This window comes from Corvus hawaiiensis, chromosome 1 (genome assembly GCF_020740725.1).
Source record: "Corvus hawaiiensis isolate bCorHaw1 chromosome 1, bCorHaw1.pri.cur, whole genome shotgun sequence".
NCBI classification, from domain to species: domain Eukaryota; kingdom Metazoa; phylum Chordata; class Aves; order Passeriformes; family Corvidae; genus Corvus; species Corvus hawaiiensis.
This window is the reverse complement of record NC_063213.1, coordinates 55,629,811-55,651,529: the sequence shown is the minus strand read 5'-3', so window position 1 is coordinate 55,651,529 and position 21,719 is coordinate 55,629,811. Positions and strand designations below refer to the sequence as shown.

Sequence of the window (21,719 nt, the reverse complement as noted above, 5' to 3'; positions counted from 1 at the left end):
GATTAAAGGCCATGCTGAAATTATGATAGTAAGTAGCATAAATAATATAATCAGATTAATGCAGTCACTGTTAAATTACTGCTTTAGAGATGAAATAAACCTGTAAACCTGGTTAGTTAAAAAAAAATACCCATGGCTGTATATATTGCAGTTCTAAAAAAGTTAATACATAATATGGATCATAATCTCTAATGATATCCGTAGGTGATGTAGATTAGTAATCTTCTGGTCTAGCTTTGGATGAATGCAAACCGGAACTTCATAAGGCCTAAAGACTAATACACAAACACTATACAGATTATAATTTCAGTGTATTTGACTCTGTTAATGTTTGTTAATAGTGCATTTTTAATGAGTTAAGTATTTTTAATATTTTTATGCATAGACCAACACATACATTAAAGATCACCTTTTGAATTTATAATCAAAAACGATAAAAACTTACACTCAGTTGACTTTTGCAACCATAGTTGTGCTTCCTTGAATGAAAAAGCACAAATTAGAAAACCTGTAGTTTGGATGAGCAGGAGAAATTTGTCTTTTAAAAGCCTTTTCAAACTTTGCAACATCACAGGACTAAAGCAGTATGTAATTTAATGATTTGGAAGTCTTTTTGGAGTAGGTAGCTGAATGATTTGTGATCTATTTCCACAGGTTTTCAATACATATTCTAATGAAGACTATGACAGGAGAAATGATGAAGTTGACCCAGTGGCTGCATCAGCTGAATATGAACTTGAGAAGCGTGTGGAAAAGCTGGAGCTCTTCCCAGTTGAACTAGAAAAAGGTATGGTGTCTGTCTGCCATTTCCACTTCCTGGGACACTGACCTACAAGTTCGAGGAAGTCTACACATGCCTAGAGAGCCTATCTTGAATTTCCATGAATCTGTTGTGGTCACCTTGGCTTTTTGGATTTCAGGAATTGTTCAGTGAGGAATTAAAGAAGCAGCCCAGAGACAGGCAGTTTTTACCTTCTTAAGAGAATTGTTTTGTGACACTCCATTAACATGACTTCACACAGTGTTTGTTGTGATATATTCATTCTTCACTGGAGGAGTAAAAATCTTGACTGTTGTTCTAAGCTCCTCATAAGGCTGCAGATGGTATTTTTTGTGTGTAATTAAAATGGCAGTCAAATAGGTTTTTTAAACTGAAGCAAAATAATATTAGCGTTATTGACACAGAAAGCCAAGAGGAACCAAAGTATAAATGTTTACCTATCAAATAACTGTACAGATCAAATGTAATAAGTTTCTGCTTTCTCTTGCCTTTTTCACAGATGAAGATGGACTTGGCATAAGCATTATTGGAATGGGAGTTGGAGCCGATGCAGGCCTTGAAAAACTGGGAATATTTGTCAAAACAGTAACAGAGGGTGGGACAGCAGAAAGAGATGGCAGGTAAACTAGACTTTGTATTTGGAAATTTTCTCAGCAATAGTTACTATAAATTATGATTTTCATAGGAAATAGTTGTTTGCTTAATGTATGTCATGGTAATCCAAGCTGTATAGTTTGGAGATTCCATTGGTAAGATCCAAGTACCTGATGTGGTTATGAGAAGACACTAAATTGGTACCATGAGTTCACACTGCTTAAGAAGAACAAATTTGCCAAAGATATGTGTTTGTGACTGCTGAGAACCTAGATGCTTTAGCCTGAGCAAAGCGGGTGATTCCAAGCTCTGTGTCACTTTTGAAGGCAGTTTAGATTCTAAAGGTGTTGAGTTCCCACCTGTTCTATTGGCTTCAAGCTAGCTTTGGATAGGCAATACTTAAGAAAAAGAATTCTGTTCAACATTTGATTATTTGACCTCTCTGCATTTGATGTCCTTACGAAGAGATCTTGATGGGCTGGATTGATGGGCTGAGGACAACTCCATGAGGTTCTGTAAGGCAAGGTGCCGGGTCCTGCGCTTGGGTCACAACAACCCCAGGCGGTGCTACAGGCTGGGGAAGGAACAGCTTCAGAGCTGCTCAGCGGAAAAGGACTTGGGGTGCTGGTTGACAAGCAGCTGGATATCAGCCAGTGTGTGCCCAGGTAGCCAGGAAAGCCAAAGGCATCCTGGCCTGTACCAGCACTAGTGTGTCCAGCAGGACCAGGGCAGTGATTGTCCCCCTGTACTCGGCACTGGTGAGGCCACACCTCAAGTGCTGTGTCCAGTTCTGGGCCTTTCACTACAAGAAAGACAATGGGGTGCTGAAGTGTGTCCAGAGAAGGGAAACAAAGCTAGTGAAGAGTCTGGAGCACAAGTCTTACAAGGTGTGGCTGAGGGAGCTGGGGGTGTTTAACCTGGAGAAGAGGAGGCTGAGGGGAGATCTTATCACTCTCAACAACCACCTGAAAGGAAGTTGTAGCTGGGTGGGGGTCGGTCTCTTCTGACATGTCTCAAGTGAAAGGATGAGAGGAAATGGCCTTAAATTGTGTCAGGTGAGGTTCAGATTAAATATTAGAACTTTTTTTTCACTGAAAGAGTGAAAGGTATGGGAATTAAGTTGCCCAGAAAGGTGGTGGAGTCACTGTCTCTGGAAGTGTTGAAGAGGCATCTGGATGTGGCACTTGGGATGTGGTTTAGGAGTGATTGAGCTGCAACGTTGACGGCTGAACTGGATGATGTTGAAGATCTTTTCCAACCTTGATGATTCTGTGATTAGGGAAATAATTAGTCTACCTGAATGTTTGAACTTTTACTAAATACACTCCCTTCAAGTTTACTAACACAGACTGTTACTCTATATTTCTTACTTTGGATAGTCTTCTGTTCCAGAGTTCAGTTTTCACACCTACAGCACTGAAAGTACATTAATTAATTGAAGTAGGAAGCTCTTCATACCATAAATCTTGCCCACTAAAGAAGTGGATTGGTGTGTGTAGTCTTGTAAAATGCTCATATAAAACCTGCTTGCTTCTAGAATTGCTTATTTGGTATGTGCAGGCTAAATAACTCCTTTTGAACATAAAATATTTCCTATCATATGGGGCACAGTTATCTGTGTATTATACAACACCTGCCAATCTGTGTATTGTACAATACCTGCCACAACCAAGCCAACCTCTTCTCATTAGGAGATAGAAAAATTCTTTACTATGTAATCATTTAATAATGAAAAGTATTCTTAAATATCTTCCAACCCATACAATTTGTCGTTCTGTCCTAGTGCATAACTATGTAAATTTTCATGCCAATAAAATATTACTTCTCCGATATGTAAGCAATTAAATCAACTTATATGCATCCTCATTTTCTGATTTTAACCATTAATGCATTATTGCGTTAGAAACAATATGAAAATATTGTTTATAAATAAGAGTAGGAAAAAACTCTTAAGATGTTGATGCTATCTTCTAAAAAATATATTGCAGTAACATGTTCCTTGTTGATGAACACCTCTAACTTTTCAACGAGGCAAAAAGTTGTTCTGCTGTGGAAACCTCCCAAAAATTTAAACAGAAGACTCTAGAAGGCAGGGGGTCACAAAGTTTAGTAACATTGCTACTGAAGTGTATTGTCTTCTAGATTGGGCTTGGAGGTATCTTTACAGATCTTGGCAATAAGATATCAACTTGAAAGCCAAGTACTGATTTATCATAGGCTTAAAAATTATGAAGGCAAATGAAGAAGCTGACACCTCAAGATGTCATGACTTTATCTATTACTTTGAATTTAAGTGAGTGTTTTTCTGAAGGGTATGCTTGACCTCAGCCAGAAGGCATTAAGCTCACGACTGGTATTATTTGTGAAATTCTCTGGTTGAAAATCCGTCACTCACTGCTGCTCTGTTATGATCTGTAATTTCTTTTCCTCTCATTATTCACATGTTTGAGTGGGCTACAGAAGTTAATGTTCCATCACAAGTCTCTTCTTTCATTTCCCTAGATGGCATCTGAAAGGAGCTTGTCAGCTGAGAAAAAATAATATCATTCTTTGACCATTCTAATATTTGTGTTGGTTTTCAACTGGCAGAATGTTCAGTCAGCTGAGAAATAGGACTCTGATTTTCTCTTTGAGAGCCTGACTGATCATTCACTTGGGAAAGGGATATATAATCCTCTCAGTCAGGACCAGATAGTTCTGCACAATAAAGTGCATCAACTGTAAAGGGTCCTGTTAACTTCATCTTTATGAAAAGCCTAGTTAATCATTAATACTGATAGCAAAGCAAAGTCTCCTTCCAGAAAATAAAACTATTTCAACAGTTGCATCAGATATTCTGAATAATTGCATAGCAATCTTCAACCAGGTTCTTCTGAAGCTACAATTTAAAACCTTACAGTATCTGTAGGATAGCTTCTATATTTTATTGAAAGACCCATGAAATTATGATATAAAGTACTTGTTTCCCATTGAAATACAAAATCTGTACAAAGGGGCTTCTCAGTGATTTAACACCACTGGCTTGATTCATGTTGCTGCAGACAAGCAGGTAGCATTTAGTTGTCATATTTAAAGGTTTTGTGTGCCAGTACTTAACCAATGAGGGTGCTTCAAGATGGATCCAAAGGCAAGCATGTTGATAAGTATTAGGAGAGGTTATTAATAGTGTGAAAAATATGAAATCAGCCATTAGACTGAATATGAAAAATAAAATCTTTTCCTGGATCAATCAATCCATAGCTGCTTCTTTCAAATTATTGTGGTGATGAGTCACTCACTTTTTAAAGTACTTTGATAACATTGGGAGCAGCAGTTTTGAAACATTACATAGTTCTTAACTTGAACTCTAGAAGTTTTCTCTGCACGAATTAAATTTTTCAGTTCATCATACTGAAAAACCATATGAAACCATATGAAACCATACATTGGTTTGCTTCTGTAGTTGCTACTTCACTGTAATCTGCAGGCAGAGTTTAAAGTCCTGAGCATTCGAAAATAATTATCAGAAGAATTACCAATTTTATTAATTATAAAAGCAGTAAAATGTCTATAATTCAGGCTTTGGCAACCTGAGCCTAATTTTTCATTTGTGTTTGAAACGAGATTTCAGAGATAGAGGAGGCCTGGAGCTCCTGTTGGAGTGGGCTCTAACGGGAAGGCTGCTCTTTGTATGTTGATATGCATGTATATTTATATATAATTAAAATATATGTGTATATAGAAATAAAGGAGTTTTGGAGAACACTGGCTATAAAAATAGTAGTTGGAAGTTAATTTAGGAGCTATACAACCAAGAAATAAGGAGATACAAAATAGGCCTGAAGGACAAATAGAATTAGACTGAATCAATATAGAGCCGCTTACGAAATGGCAGGCAACAGTTCTCTAAGATGATGTTTCATCACCTGAAATACTGTACCTGTGTATCTGAACACTGAACACTGCTAGTCCACTGCATAGTGAGGTACTGTGTTGTAGCTAAGTTGTCATCTCAAAGGAATCTGTTCTTCCACCATTTTCAGCCAAGAGGGTGACAGTTTCCCACTCAGTGGGCACCAACTTCTTAAAAGTTCTTTTCTGGGTACTCCTGTGGCCATCTAACTGCACTCTGTGTTTGCTAAAGTTAAAAAAAAATCAAAATTAAATATTAATGTGATTGCTGTATTTCTTAAATATTTCAGTGAAAACTGAAGTAAAATTCTGAGGTTAAAATGCCTGGTATGATTTTCAATATAGTTTATGGGCTTCCTTTTTCAAGGGAGATCCTGCCTAGAACACGGTGGCATTCTGTGGTGTGAGGCTGCCAAAGAGTAAATACTGTATTTCTTACTCATCACTGGAATCCAAAGAACAGAAGATACTGCTTGAACACATGTAACACTGCAAAGCATTTCCTCAGACTTGGCAGAGAAATTAGTGCTCCATGTCATAATACTTCAGCATTCTGTTGAAGCCTCTGTTGTTCTTTGAAAATAAGTCTTATCACTAATATATCCTAAGATGTTAAATACATTAATTTAGGTATTTAATTAGGATTTTTTCATACCTATTTCTTGGTTGCTTTGTAAGCTGTAGTTTGGATCAATAGAATTCATATACGTACCTGAAAATTCTTCCCTTTTATAGTTCTGGATGTGTTTGTTTGGGTTTTATTTTGAAACTCTTAGAGATCGTGCGTTTCTAAAGAGTAGTATAGCAGTCATCTTCCAGGGATTTGTAATCCAGATGAGTCCAGTGCCTGCTCTAGGGATTTTGTAGCAGCACTTGCTTTAGATAAAAGCAGCATGACTTTCATTCTGTCTTAAGTTTTTCTGCATTAAAAAGTATATTAGCAGTAAATAAGTGTTTGGTTTCAAAAAGAGAGTCCTCATTAAAACAGTCCAAAGTCTTATGATGGTGTGCATCAAGATCACTCTTACACTGGGGATTCATCTTTTTGGAACAAGTTGGATGAAATATCTTAAGAGATTATGTCACAATTGGGTCTGATACATAAGTTCTTCTCTCCACAGATGAGCAGGTTGTTTTAGTTAAATACTACATTTTTTTTCCATTAACATGAAATGCCAGAGCTGTGTCTTAGGATGTTTTTCAAGATTAGCTTAGGAAAGAATGATAAAAGAGCTGTTCAAGTATTTCATTTAATTTCATTCAGATGACAAATTCAAGAGTTTGTATTGCTGTATTTCTATACAAGGAAAGGGACTTGATAATTAATTGATGATATTAAATGTTACGGTAACTTTGAAGCTGCATTTATGAGATGTCTGTGTGCAAGGAATGATTTCTTTTTCATATTTACCTCAATCCTTTTATGACTGAGCTTTTGTTTAAAATCACACTAGAAAGATCTCTCTATGCTAAGTTTTTCTGAAAATTCACAAGAATTCATACAATTATTTATGCATTTGTGTTTTTCCCCTGAAAGGATCCAAGTGAATGACCAAATTGTGGAAGTTGATGGCATCAGTCTGGTTGGTGTTACACAAAATTTTGCTGCAACTGTTCTTAGAAACACCAAAGAGAAAGTCAGGTGAGTATTTTAGAAGTAAAAAAGAAATTGAAATTTAATACTTAAGATTACCTGGCTTCCTTCACAGGGCTTTCAGTGTACCCAGGAAGAATCAGGGGGTTTGGGCCTCTCTGTGTCTTCTCTCCTTTGATCCCTAGAGAGGGATCAAATATAGTATTACAGTTTTGTTTTGGCTTAGATTTTTAACATATGACCACCAAGCCAAGCCGAAATTGCAGATAGATGACGACTATGCTCTTGATCACAAGTCTAGATGTGCATGGGCTTCAAGGTGTTTGTATTAGTTGGAATGATGAAGGTCATGGGTGTTGGTCAGATGGAAACTGTTGCCACTGATCACCTCCCTGCTCCTCCCGTCGGGACACTGGCCACGTTTGTGCTCCAGGGTTGGAGCAGGAAGAGATGGGCACTCTGGTGCCTCAGATGCCACCTCAACACAGAGGAGAGGAGAGTATTGGATGCCATAGTGGTAATAGCTACCAAAGTGAGGAAAATAACATCCCAGCATTAATTAATTGAGCTCCCAGCACCATCTGTGGGTTTCCCTCTGCTCCTATACTGTGGTTAATTGAAAGGTGTCCCTGTAAAAATCCATAAAATAATGAACAGACTAGAAAATGTAACATATACTGCAAGTAAGCTTCTGGACTAATCTAAGTGCAAAGCTATAAAATGTCATTAATAAGAACATTGTTTCCCTAGAAATGAACTGGTTTGCCATTTAAAACCCTGTTCAGTCATGGAGTTTTTCAATAGCTTGTTAATTTCAGTAAAGATTTAACTCTACAAGATAAATCCAAAAATATCTTTGTCATATTTTAAAAGCAGCAGCCATTCTGTAGTCACCTTTTGGTTCTCTTCCAAAATCTTCTCCAGGGAATACAACTGAATTCTTTAATTAATGAGTCCAGAGCTGACTTCTTTTGAACCATGACTAAACTATAGGTGGTAATATATGCAGACCCTCTCAGATGGTGGTGTTATATGCTGGCAGGCACACTTCCACTATAATTCCATAGCTGATCCTGCATAACAATGAGGAATAATGCTGGGATGTGAATTCTGCAAAGAGTCTTGGGGGGTGGTTGATCAATCTTTTATTTGAAAGAGGTTATTTAGGAAAAAAAATTATTAGAAACTAGTGTAATTATGGGTGAGTATGTTTTTGTGTAACATTTACAGTTGAAGTTACACCATTACTATTTCTGCAAAGACTCACACATGCTGTGAGTGTTCCTACTGACTTAACTATGAAAATGAGTATATATTTTATTAAGTTTTCTGCAGTTGGGACCTTCAAACATAAAATCCTTATGACAGAGAAAAATGTGTTCCTGTGTACACAAAGCAAATGTTATGTATATTTTGTGTTTGATGTTCTAGTTCAAAAGGAAAGAGGAAAAAAGAAAGCAGTCACATAAAACATATGTATTGTGTACATTGATAATCAGCTTAGTCTGTGTAATTATTACTGTGTAAGTTATAGAATAGAATACTTGCTTCCATGGCATAGTAATGGAGGAAGGAAGAAACATAAAACAATTTTCACACAGAACTCCCACAGTCTTCTCTCAGGAAATAAATTACAGTGAGACTGGTTGCAATCTAGACCCTTGTCACAAAATGGGGGACTGAAAAAAGTACTTCTTCATTGTTGTTGAGCTCACATTGTCAAGTGAACTGTGTATCCTGTGCACTGGGATCATTGGCTTCTGACAGGCAGCATTTATCAAGGAGAGATATTTGAGTTTCTACATTTTTCCTTGTGAGATTAAGATACTGAGTTTTCATGGAAAAAATGACCCAGTGTGTTAGTGTCAAAACTAGACCAAAAAAACCCCCAAAAAACCTCAGTTAATAATAAATTTTAAGTACTGTATGAGTTACAATAGAAAATAATACTAAAATATTAGTAATGTATACATAAAGAGCATACCATGTGGTTAGCAGTGTCTTACTAATGTGTATTTCTAATTAGATGAAAAGAAATGGGTAGAATTTGGTGCAACTTCCTCAATTTCTTGTTTCATTTTAAACTTCATGGAAAGAAATGCTCAGAAGGACTACTTTCTGCTTCATGCAAGCCAGCTGAGAAATGTATCATTTTTCCCTGGTTGTGGTAGGCTGGGAGCGAGATGTGACAAGGTGGCCAAGCCTTGTGTGGCACAGGCCCCGGCTTAGCTTCTGGTCCAGTCTTGGATTGTTTTGTTGCCTGATGCTCTACATTGGTTTTATTTACACAAAATGAAAAATGGTTCCAGAAAGCTGTTTTTTGGAGATAGATATTTCAGGATGCTTGATGTTTTGGCTTCAGTTCAAGCTTAAACATTTGCTTGTAAAGAAAGTGAGAGCTAATATCGATGAATTTAGATATGAAAGAAAATAAGGTATTTTTAACTTCCTGACTGTTTTCTCTTGATACATGACAAAAAGTGCCGTGCCTGCCTCTTGTTTTGCGGAGAGAGCAATTGGTTTCTGACAAATCCTCTTTCCTGCTGTGTTAGAGCTAGGATGGAGAATCCCTCATCTCCACTGCCTTTGGCAGACAGTGACCACCTCTGCACCTGAACTGCTCCAGAACATTAGGGACAACATGGAAGGGTCTGTTGGGGCAAAATCCCTTTCTTGCCCTCAGCTGTCAGCTCCTGACTGTTGGCAGTGCAGGGACCAGTGCTCCTGCCCTTTGAGTGCTCCATTCCCATGGCAGCTGCCATTAATGATCCGTGTCACTGCGGGAGGCAGGAGCAGCGGAAGGGTTGCTGCTTTATAACCACCTCCTGCTGTTCCTGCGGGGGTTGTCCCAGCTGAGCTGCCAGTGTGTAGGCAGTGTACAAGCACATCTTACCTGATCCAAGGCAAGGCAGCTTCACGAATCCTTCCTTCACAGGAGGAATCACGTTCACACTTACTCGCATATCTGCTGCTCAATAGTGTCAGCTTGATGGGATTTATAGAACTGCTTTAATAAGCATAGTTGTCTTTGTGATCACAGCATACAAAATCTGTGCCTTTCTTCTGCCTGATGTCCTGTACACACAGAGATTTGAGTGCCTTTCACTGGCATTACTTTGTGTTTATATCCCACAGCATTACGTATCTGAAGTAGTTTTGTCCTTAATCTAGTCAAAATGCATGCTGGTTTTTATAGCAGGGTTTATTATGTGAGATCAGTTGTAAAGAAAGGACATTCATGAATAGAATGACATCAAAGCCACTTCTTAATTCTTTGCGATAAATGCAGTCAATACCTCTTCAGAGAGCTTGCATAATACCAATACTTAGTGATCTATTTTTCTCCTTTGAGCCTTCTGAACACTTTGAATGATACTGACAGTGGAAGTCGTTGACCTAGAATAGATTTCTGCAATTTTTCTACCAGAAAAAAATGTATCCAGACTGTCTGTAGCTGACACAATAAAGAATTTGTGAAAATGAAGACATGGCTTTTACTTTTTGAACTATTCTAGGTGAGGCAGAGAGGAAGTGAAAGAAGAGCAAATGTAAGCATCTACAATTATTTTATCCATTGTTTGCAGTATTGGATTATCCAGCAGAGTCATCATACCATAATGAAAGATCATTGGCTCAACCAATTTGACTTCTCCAGTGATAATAAATTAAATTATTCTTTCTTATAATGTTTTCTAGAAAGATAATCAGTACCCACCAGATGTACTCTGGTAGCCTGTGAGGCAAAGGAAAGAGATGGAATTCTTTCATAATCCCAGCTGGCAATCAGCCTGTGTTTTTCAGGATGAGAATTAGTGTCCTCGTGACTCTAATCAGGCAAATACAACTATGAATGCTACTTCAATTGATGTAAATATCAAGTCTTCTTTATAATTTCGCATAACTATTTAGTTTACTTATATCTCATATTAGTAGATTTCAGAATTTGATTCTATACAGGAGGGATTTGAAATGTGTGTTGTTTTCAATATTGTTGAGTGTCACCCCTGCTCTAAGATTAATGGCTCAGAGGGCAGAGCCACACTAATACCACTAATTGTTCTGTTCTTCTTTTGACCCTATTTAGGATGTAACCCATCAGCTTGAAGTTTGCAAGTGGTGCCTGCAGTCATAAAAGATAGGCTAAGGAGATAGCTTGACAGTGGGAATGCTATCCTGTCACAGAATTTTTCCTGTGTTACTTTGCTTGCAGTCTCCCCATGGACTGTGGTGTTGAGTATCAGAACTGTTTTTTGAAGTTGCTTGGATGATGTTAAGCCTTTTTGACCCCGCTTTCTTACTTCATCATAATGAAGGGGTTCTGGGAGACCCTACGGTCTCTGCCAGAGAAAGCTCACTTGAAGAGTTATATGCCTCCAGGCAATTTTTTTTTTTTTTTTTTTTTTAACATACCCACAAGAGAAAAAATCTAGTTCTTTCATAGAGAAAACTTTATCCTTTTATCATACTTACTGGATACAAAGATTTGTGCTTGCACAGCTCTGGGAAAGTCAGGGTCCCAGGAAAGGAGGACGTGGTTCTGGGCAGACTTACTGCATTGATAAGTAGAAAGGGTCCTGCATGAGAGAATCATGAGAAAATCCCAGTCCTTCGTATGCTGCTTGTATGCTTTTAGCATTATTACTTTCCTCTGAAAGGTTCCTTTTAAGGACATTAACCAAATTCAGTGTTTTACTGGAGACGCAAATTTTAAATTTTGTGTTCTCCTTCCGTATCCTGTTGTATGAATGTGACTAAACATTTTCTCAGCTTTCCAAACTGTTGCTAGGCACTGAGCGGATGCTCTCATGGTGCTTTCTAAATCAGTTCTGGACTTTGGGGAACCACACGGAACCTGTGCAAAACCTGTTTGGTTTATCATGACTTGTACCACCATGAAAGTTATAAATTGTATTAATTCTAACCTGCTAATGAGTTTACCTGCTTTTGTTTATTTAAATTCTGCTGAAATGCATCAAAGTCTTTCCATCTTAAATAATTGGTTAGCCAATGTTGCTGTGTCTAATTCATCTTCTAGATCATTAAAGAGTATGTTCTAACAATAGCAGTTAACTATCCAGCCCTCTGGCTTTTCACTGTTAACTACTCTCTGTTCTAATAAAGAATAATTTATTGCCATTTTTTGTTTTTTTCTTATCTGGACAGTTTTAATTCAAAGCAGGGTTGTGTTTCAACTCCCAGTTAATTCACAGCCTAATTTTTTTATCTCTTACTAAACTGAAAATGCAATCTTTCAGACAAATTTCTACTTTTATATAGCTCTTATACAAGGAACAATTAAAGGGCGAAAAGTAAAAATAATGGGTTGTTCATTAACATCAACTTGAAATGTCATTTATTCCTTCCTCAGTGAATTCCTCACCCCATCTTGAGCTGAATTTTTTCTGAAAAATACACTGTTTCTGAAAATAGTATTTGCATGCCTGCTGTTAGTTTTGTTTGCCACCGCAGCATCTGGAAAGGTAATTTATACAGTCATGTCTTTGCAAGAACTAGGACAGTGTAGGGGACAGATGAAGTCCCCCTTAGGACCTAACCAGCAGCAGTATGCCCCGATGGGAATGCTGTTTGTTGACAGTAACACTGAACTGTGTGGCTTTGTTGTGACTCCTTTGTCTAGGTAATACTCTTCTCATCTGTAGGTTACGGACGGAGATCTCTATAAGCAGATCTTTGAACATGCGGTTTATTGCAAAGGGCGTGGGTATAGGGGCACTGCTCAGAGCTGCCAGACTCAGCTCGGAGCAGGCCCAAGAGAGCAAGAGAGTAAGCGGGTAAGAGAGAGAGAGAGCGAGTATGAGAGTGGAAGAGAGGAGTGGAATGGAATAGAATAGAATAGAATAGAATAGAATAGAATAGAATAGAATAGAATAGAATAGAATAGAATAGAATGGTGAAGTCCTGGTTACAATACAATAAATCATCTTCTGTACTGAATATTCTAATTGTCACTAACCAATCTAATACAAGATACAAATCCTATAGCATTTACATACAGCCTATAAGAGTTCTTATATTACCATAGAGTGTTACATCTTAACTTCTAAAAACTACTCTTTGGACCCCTTCTGCTGAGCTAGTAGGGTCTGCTCTGACCCTTGGACCTGCCTGCAAGCAGAGGGTATTGTTCAATCAAGAGGGGATTACCTTCAGTCGGCCATACCATTGTTTTCTAGTTGTTCAGCAACTAAGACTTGGTATTTCAAAAGTGGCTTTCATTTCGATGTTGCCTGTAGTTTTCATATTCCCAAAATCTTTTGTCAGGCAATCATATTTATAAGGCTTTCCTGTTTCATCTTCCCCAACATCATCTCCCAGTGCGCATGCCTGTGCAGATTTTCTTTTGCTCCTTCTAACTTTGCCTGCCTGTGCTCTTACCCTATGAAACAGCTGGGTCCTTTAAAATTTGCAGGCATTCTCCGTAGTGCAGATCCACATTGTGGTAGAGGCAGGACTGCTACTTACTGGATAATGAGACAGGACCCAAACCAAAAAAATACCACACTCCATGTCTGCTTCAGAGAGCTGGTTTATGTTACCAGTTTTCTGGCTGGGGGTTGTGGTTTTGTTTTTCCTTTCCTTGTCTATTTCTTTTTCCTTGAATCCAAGTGCCGGAGCTGAGGAGATAAAAAGAGGAGGAAAGAAAAGTCCTTTGCTCTGCAATGCTGATTGCTGAGCTGGGATTTCATTCTAGTCTGCTTCAGAAGCTATGTGTGCTTGGTGCACTTTCTGCTTCTTTGATAAATCTGAATTATAGATCCTGCAGAAACTAAATGTGTGGTGCTGTGTGCCAAAGCAGTGTAAATTTCTCTTGTTTAATTGACTGTGGTTATACTAAAGATTCCATAATATTCCATAATTCTATAAGCTGTTTTTTTCTGGTTTCTGCAAAGAACTCCTACTTTCTGCAAAGCACTGGTAATTGTTCTGTAAGACTACCAGGAATAGTATGCTGAACATGAAAAACTACTCAAGAGTACTCTGACCCCTTAGCAGGGGTGAGATAAGACTGCATTCATCACTGCTTAGCTGGTTTATATTCCTTGGCTGTGCCTGTGTAGTAGACAAGCTGTGCCTTGGACTGTTGTTTGCGCTGAGGCCAGCTGGCACCAGAGTGGTCAGTCTACCCTTAAAGAGTTGTAACTTTCTGAGCAGGGTGGCCATATCCAAATTGTCCTTTGGAAACATCCAAGCTGACTCCTAGCCTTTGCTAACTCTTGGACTGTGTCTGAGTATTCTTCTTCAGCAGAATATTTGTTAACTTGGGTCAAACTGTTTCAAAGACTGTTTCAATGATGTAATACAATTTTAATATGATGATCAGTTACTAGTGCTTGGAAGCATTCCCTGGCACTGTGTAATTTACTGGCATAAACATAGCCCCTGTGTCCTGAGTTCTTGCTAATTTAAATTTTATGGCAAGTTTTTTCTTGAAATATTTGCACATTTGGACAGGAAATTATATGTTTTGAGTGTGAAATATATAAAGAAATCTTCATTTAAATATTTTGTCTGAATTATAAACTATTCTTCTAGGTATTGAAGCATGGCTTTTAAAATTAAGTGTAACATGAATGAGTAAGATTCAGTGGGACTGGATTTCATTAGGAGCAGCTTTTTTTGTCTTTTCCTGGAAAAAGGAACAACTTGACAGGTTTTGAATCACTTCATCCTCAACTTGGATGGATCTAATCATAAACTCCTAACCCTGCAACTGAAATATCATAATATATGTTTATTTAGCTATTTTTTTTATCCTTCATCCAAGGTACTATTTTGTGGAAACTCCCACATAGTTTTGGTGTACCTTGATTAATGGGATACAACACTGTGACAGCTGGGCAGAAATACCTGCTGTTCATCCTTGCAGGATAACTCGCCAAACTACACAGATGGTGCTGTAGGAGCACTTAGCTGGACTGTGCTGTGAGGATGGTCGATCTTGCCTAGAATCTGGATCATGTCATCATCCAGTTTAAGGACATGGTCTGAACTCAGAAGCTTGTGACCTATCTGCATTTTCTTTCTGGATTTCTTCCCTATGGATACCATCAAGGGTGAGGGTGAGGGAAGACAGATCTCACCTCAAAAAGCAATCAGTTTTTCTTAGAAACATGTCCTGCTAGCACTTGTACCTTCAGAACAGAGATGACTGCATTCAACTATGTTAAAGCATAGATTTACAAATGTATTTCTTTTAACTGGCCATTCCCATAAGAATCATGTGGTGCTATAGCAAATGCTGATTAAATTATCACCCTATATTCAAGGAAACCTTGTAAGCAAGGATTGTGTTGGGATACTGTCAGGCTGTCTGGAAAGAGACGGAATTCGTTCTTAACATGCACTCTCAGAAGAACAGAGTAATGTAAGGACCAGAATCCGGAGAGGTGCCAAAACATTGAATCCCTTGGCTAATTTTGAAGTGCTCTTGAGTAAAGCTAATGTGTTAGGGAGGCCCTAGACTGGAATTGATTTCTGGGGGAATAATTAATCTAAGTGTATTAATATTATTGTGTGGGTTTTTTACGTGACTTCCTAATCGTCTGACTCAATATCCATTTAGTGTTGATAGTAGCATAGTTTATCAGGGGCTTGTATCCAAGATGCTCTGAAGAGTCCGCTGAGGCTTTTCTGATGTTTAATCTGTGACTTTGCTGCTCTTCCACCAGCACCATTGATAACATTGTTTTCCCAGAAGGCCAATCACATCCTGGGTCAGCATCAAAAGAGGGGTGGCTATCAGGGTGAGGGAGGTGATTCTGCCACTCTTCTCTGCCCTTATGAGACCCCACCTGCAGTGCTGCATCCAGCTCTAGAGTCCTCACGCAAGAAAGACATGGACCTGTTGCTGTGGGTCCAGAGCAGGCCACGAAGTTGATCAGAGGGCTGGAGCACCTTTCCTGGAGACAGGCTGAGAGCTGGAAGTGTTCGGCCTGGAGAAGCAAAGACTCTGAGGAGACTTTATAGTACCTTCCAGTACTGAAAGGGGGCTTATGAAACAGTGGTAGGGTGATTTTTTACACAGACAGATAGCGATAGGACAAGTTTTAAACTAAAAGAGGAGAGATTTGGATTAAATATTAGGAAGTTCTTTACTCACGGGGTAGTGAGGCACTGCAGCAGGCTTCTCAGAAAATTTGTGGATGCCTCATCCTTGGAACTGTTCAAGGCCTGGTTGAATGGGACCCTGAGCAACCTGATGTAGTTGAAGGTGCCCCTGTTCATGGCATGGTCCCTTCCAACCCAAAGAGGTAAATTGGAGTCTTGCTGTCTGTCTTTAAATTCAGAATACTTTACTTTATCCTGGGTCTGGGGACAAGGATGGAGGCTGCAGAACTTCTGCACATCAGTTCATCTCACTGGCAACTCTATCTCCAGGATCCTTGGAGGCTCTTGCCCAAAGTCTCCTTGTCTGTACTGGCTTTACATAGCCAGCATCCTGCACTAGATACTACACAGATCTCCCTCTTCGATGTTGCTTATGTGACCCTAAATAAATTCACTCAGGCATTGCCCCTTTCATTCACTGATGGTGGTCACTTCATTATGTTACTTTGGGTGCTGATTTCCAAGCAGAGTTTGTGGCTTGTGTGTTAGTTTTGGGTCACTTATCTCCAGGCAAACCTTTTTTATTTCCGTCTACCAGTCCCCTTGGTTCCAGCTAGTAGCTTTAAAGATTGTTGTGCACATGCCTGTCTCTGGTAGATGGGCAGACTGGGTGGATTTACTGACATAAGTTTGCACATGAGGTAGATAGGCTAACAGGGCTGCAATCACAGGATCTTCCAACAGTCAGAAGTGGGCTGACAGAAGCCTTATGAGGCAAGGGCTGCTGTGAGTCTGGCATCTGGAGCAGCATCACTGTGCAACACTGAGAGCTAGAGAGCAGATGTGCGGCAACATCCTGGGAAGAGGTGGAAAGAACATCTTCACTCTGAAGAAAAGAATGGAGTGTCAGGTGTCTTACTGTTGTCTCAACTACCATCCATGAGGTAGAATGGGTAAACCCAGATTCTTTATAACTCTCAGTACAAGGGGACAAAATAACAGGCAATGAACAGAAGTTGCAGCAAGGTTCATTCTGATCAAGGCCATGACAAAGTTGGCCATCTTTTGAAGTCAGGGGCTTGGGTTGGACCAGTTTCCTTCCACCTGAAATTATTCAGTGATGCAAAGACTGTTTAGAAGTTTCAAATAATTTCATATCAAAAAGTGTAATGGAAGCTCATAGGCTGTGAATTCCTTATAGGCAGTCAGTGATTTCTGTGTTTGAGACTGCTATTTGGGAGAGGTTGATCTTGTTCATTAAAACCAAACAAATTCCAGCTTGTGCTGCTGTGACTAAATAAAACCGCTTCCTTAACAGGGTTCACACCCCTTTAAGCACTTTGGATTAATTATGTGGCTGTTAACCTAATGGAAGCAGCCAGACTAGGTAATTGAAGACATCTTGAAATAAATGAGATAAATGGTAGCAGAAGCAGCTTCAGACTTTAAAGCTCAGAGGAAAACCATATTTAAAATCGTAGAGTGGTTTGAGTTAGAAGGGACCTTAAAGATCATCTAGTTCCAACCCCTCTGCTGTGGTCAGGGATACCTTCCATTGGAGCAGGTTACTCAAAGCCCCATCCACATGGGCCTTGAACAGTTCCAGGGATGAGGCATCTGACTGTAAAACTCCCTGAATGAATTTTACTGTACATTTTTATGGACCAAACTGTATTTTAGGAAAAGTTAGAAGAAAATATTTGGAATCCTGGCACAGAAAACCCCCCATTCTTTCTTAGAATGTGTTTGCTGTATTCTTACTTGATTTTTAAGGAAACCATGCTAATGTATTTTTAACTGAGCACTTACTGCCTGAAGTATTTTCAGGAGAAATCATTAACGCATTTCACTAAAAGTCTGTGCTGCAGAACTTCAGTTTTTGCGTCACAGATTTGGTGCCTTCACAATTTTTTTAGTACCAAAGCTATTTTCAAAGTGGAAAATTTTTTAATTTAAATCAGTTTTTATAATAATGTTTCTGGTTCCCCTAGTTGATAAAAAAATCAATAAGTTATTTCAAGAAGCACAAGTCTGCAGATCCTCATTTAATAAAAGCTGGAAATATGCAGAAGGCTATGTATCGGGTGTGCTGCAAAATATTTAAATCATGGATTGCAGGAGATGTAGGAGTTGCTGCCAATTTCAGTATAATGCTTTTCTTAACCACCATTACTGTAATTAATTTTCAATTTCTCAAGATACGTCATTCTTTTAGATATTCTAAAATCCAAGATAGAGTCAAATATTAATTATATTTCTAGCTCCGTCCCTGTTTATTTTAATCACAACCACAAAGAATATTTCACATCTGGTAATTAAGCTAAATTGCATGTAACTTTTGAGTATCAAGGCCAGCTCTTGCCCTGCCTCTCTCCTCCACCTTCCTTCTTTTTTAAAGACTTCAGAAAAAATCAGTAATGACCTGAGATTTAGTACAGTGATGGCTGTTTCACAGATTTGCTGGGGTTTATTTTGCATTTGCTGGCCTTAATAATTAAGAGTAATATTATTGTGATGTGGTTTAAAGGCTGTAAAATGCTCATTTGTCTCATATCTAAAAGCATAACCAGCTTCTCAAATATATTATTGCTGACAGAATTTATAGTTCTTTCGTATAATACTTCTAGCCCTTGAGACTAATTAATGAAGTCTGAAATGCATGGGCTTAATTTTGTTGAGCCAAAGTGATCTGAATTATATAATTAGCCACTTTGTTGAAGTGTGCATATTATGGTTCAGTGACTAATTTTTTGGTCAGGGAATCATAGCCTTATGTGTCTTTCTCATATTTAAACACTTCAGATGAAGATAGTTCTTGTATTTAAAGCCATTCTGTGAATAAATATCTAATTCATGCTTAAGAGTTTTAATCTGCCCCGGCTTTATGGTTTTCTAAGTTACTTTTATTCACCTCCCACTTTAAATTGTAACTTTAGAATTTATGGTTTATCTCAATTATAGGTTAAGTATAATTATATGTATGGTATTCTTAAGATCATGGAATGTAACATGACAAAAAGTTTGGTTTAGTTTGAAAAAGCTGTAATTGCTGAGAACATAGTATTCCATTTTACAAATTTACAATTCTTTGTCTAGAACTGATATCAATTGTAGACTGAACGCTGCTAAAAATTATTTTCAGACAATGTGGATATGTCTCACTCTAAAGCAATAAATTGTAGGAAGTTAGAACATTACTTATATATTTCTATTTTGGAAAACATTTGCTTTAAACTTTGTCATTGCCTGGAGGCTTTTATTCATATACCATCTAACAGCTTCAGGTATCACTGAGTAACTTCATTTTGACATGTGATTCAAGCCTTGGAAATCACATCACTGTAAACTGTAAGTGGCTTTGGCATGAGAAGAAAAATTCAATTAATAAGGTTTCATATTTTTAAATCCTACCTAATCTTGTTTGTCTGTATGAAAATATTACTGCATTACAGTCTAACGTGTCAAATAACACTTCTAAATTATCAGGAATTACCAGACTTCAGATGCATTGGATGTTGTTTATTCTAAGTTTTCAGTGTACGAAAATGATTGTATGAAGTATTTTGAGGTTTGTATTTTCCAAGGGAGGTGAATTACCAGGCAGAGGGCCAGAGGGAATACAATATTTGCATCACTTTGTGTGGTTTCATAACTTTACACATTGAGGATCTCCCTCACGTGTTTATAAATGTGGTGCTCTCTCGACTATGTGTAGGTAATGTACTCATGCATAATTTTGCTTAAAATGTTTGTTTGAAATAGAAGTTTTTTTTTTTTCTCTCTCTATTTACTTTCAATTTGTTTTTGCATTAGAGGAGACAAACACACAACAAATATGGGTTAAATCCTTTTTTACTTCATGTAGTAATTTTAAAAGCTCATTGTTCCTCCCAATTGAGTCTGAAAACATGACTGATTTAGTCTTTGTAATACTTGGCTCTAAAATCAAAATTTAGAGGAAACAAGTCAGTATGCAGAACAGATGAAGTGTAGGGGCCATGAAGAAACATCCTTTTTCTTTCAGCCCAAGGTCTTTATCATTACTGAGAACTAATGTCATCTTTTGTAATAGTGGGATGAGTGCCAGACTGGGATCTGATCTGATCAGAATTAAAATGCTGATGTTATTGCCTCAGTTTTGTTCTAGTTTCTGCTGTATTTGCTATTGATGTTTTTAAGCTAAGACACTTTCTTGCAAATTATTTTCAGAGCACCTTGTGTCATTATTTCAAATGGAGTCACTCATTCTCACCTTTCTTATGCTTTTGGAAGTAATTAGTTACTTGCATATTTTGATGATGTTGAAATAGTCTCCAAATTGCGGTCTTTTCTGTAGTGCCTGACTTCATAGAATCTGAAAAATTATTTGGCATAGGAGATGGACCCAGGGTCATCCACTGATGAGAAGTTGGCTGACACATGGATGACAAATCCCAAAAGCTTTTAACAGTGATAGGCAGTACTAATGGAAAAAATTTTCATGCATGGGATATAAGACACATCTCTGCCTCTCATTCAAGTAATAAATTACATTCATCATTCGAGGCTAATGTTGTGGAAACAAATAATTTACTATATGCAGTAGCTCAGTGTCACCTTATTGTGCTTTTCAGCTCTACGTAGTACTTCTTTCATCCGTAATTACCTAATTGTCTTTTTAGCCTTCTAAGAAAATGATTCTTCAGCTTGACATTTTTGAATTGTGCTTTTGTTTAGTAGTTCACAGTGTGTTGGTACCGTGTAATGGGTGTTTATGATTAGTTCTGTAGATAGCTACATACCTAATTATGGTTATGCCACTGTGCTGAAAAAAGAAAGTGTTACAATCCAAACCAATTCTGAGTTCTAGTTGCTGAAAGCAAGATTGAGAAGCATTCTTGTAAGTCTCAACCAAGAAAGAGGCACTGCCCTTGTCTTTTGTTAAGCCAAGGAAGTGTGTGCCCAGTGTTCCGCAGTAGCTAACAGTGGAGAAAACGTTCCTTAGCAACAGAAGTTCATGAAATAAAAGAAAGATTTGAATGCAGCTTAAAATTAAGGAAATCGCGTCTGTCAGATTTTAAAATGTGGAAATAGATTCTGTTTTATAGACCAGAGGAAGACAAATATAAAAGCTCAGAAATAGAAGATAATTTCTAAGTCAGGCTGGGAAGGAGTTACTCTGATGCGTGTTTCTTTCACTATAAGCTGCAATAAGTGTGCTGTGCATCCATAACAATCTGGTCTTCTGTAGCTTTCTGGAAAATACATGCCTCTAAAGGGAATGGAGCTGATTATAGTTTACTGAAACTTAGAGTGAAGGCATGTCATGGTCACTTCTATTTTCCCCCTCCTGTCATGGTCTGATCACTCCTACTCCTGCACACAGTGCCCTTGTGACAAATCTCATCCACAGAATGCATTTGAAACAATCACAACTACGCATCTTTGGAGAAAAAGGCTACCCTCTGTATCAGAAATGGCTAAAACTCTAGAACTTTGGTAAACAGTAGGAGTAATATTTTTTCGCTAATGTTTTGTATAGGTTTGTAATTGGACGAGAAAAACCGGGACAAGTGAGCGAGGTTGCGCAGCTGATTAGCCAAACTCTAGAACAAGAACGCCGCCAGAGAGAGCTGCTGGAGCAGCATTATGCACAGTATGATGCAGATGATGATGAGGTAACAGCCTGTCCAGTGTTTCACTATTTGGTGTTTTTTAATGTTCTGTTTTCTATTCCTAATTCCTTCTTTTTACTTACCACTCAGAGGTCAACTTTTGGACCTTTCCGTTACCTTTGCTGATGATTTTTAC

General features: G+C 38.1%; 1 protein-coding gene across 6 annotated transcripts in view; it reads left to right on the top strand.

Annotated features, from left to right (window-relative positions):
* The window catches only part of PPP1R9A (protein phosphatase 1 regulatory subunit 9A), a 135,991-nt gene that overhangs the window by 71,323 nt on the left and 42,949 nt on the right, over positions 1 to 21,719 (top strand). For all 6 annotated transcript variants that reach the window (XM_048305213.1, XM_048305227.1, XM_048305221.1 and 3 more), the window contains exons 3-6: positions 655 to 787; positions 1,281 to 1,401; positions 6,804 to 6,908; positions 21,451 to 21,586. In XM_048305213.1, coding sequence (XP_048161170.1) covers positions 655 to 787; positions 1,281 to 1,401; positions 6,804 to 6,908; positions 21,451 to 21,586 — 495 coding nt within the window. The remainder of the gene's footprint in view (positions 1 to 654; positions 788 to 1,280; positions 1,402 to 6,803; positions 6,909 to 21,450; positions 21,587 to 21,719) is intronic.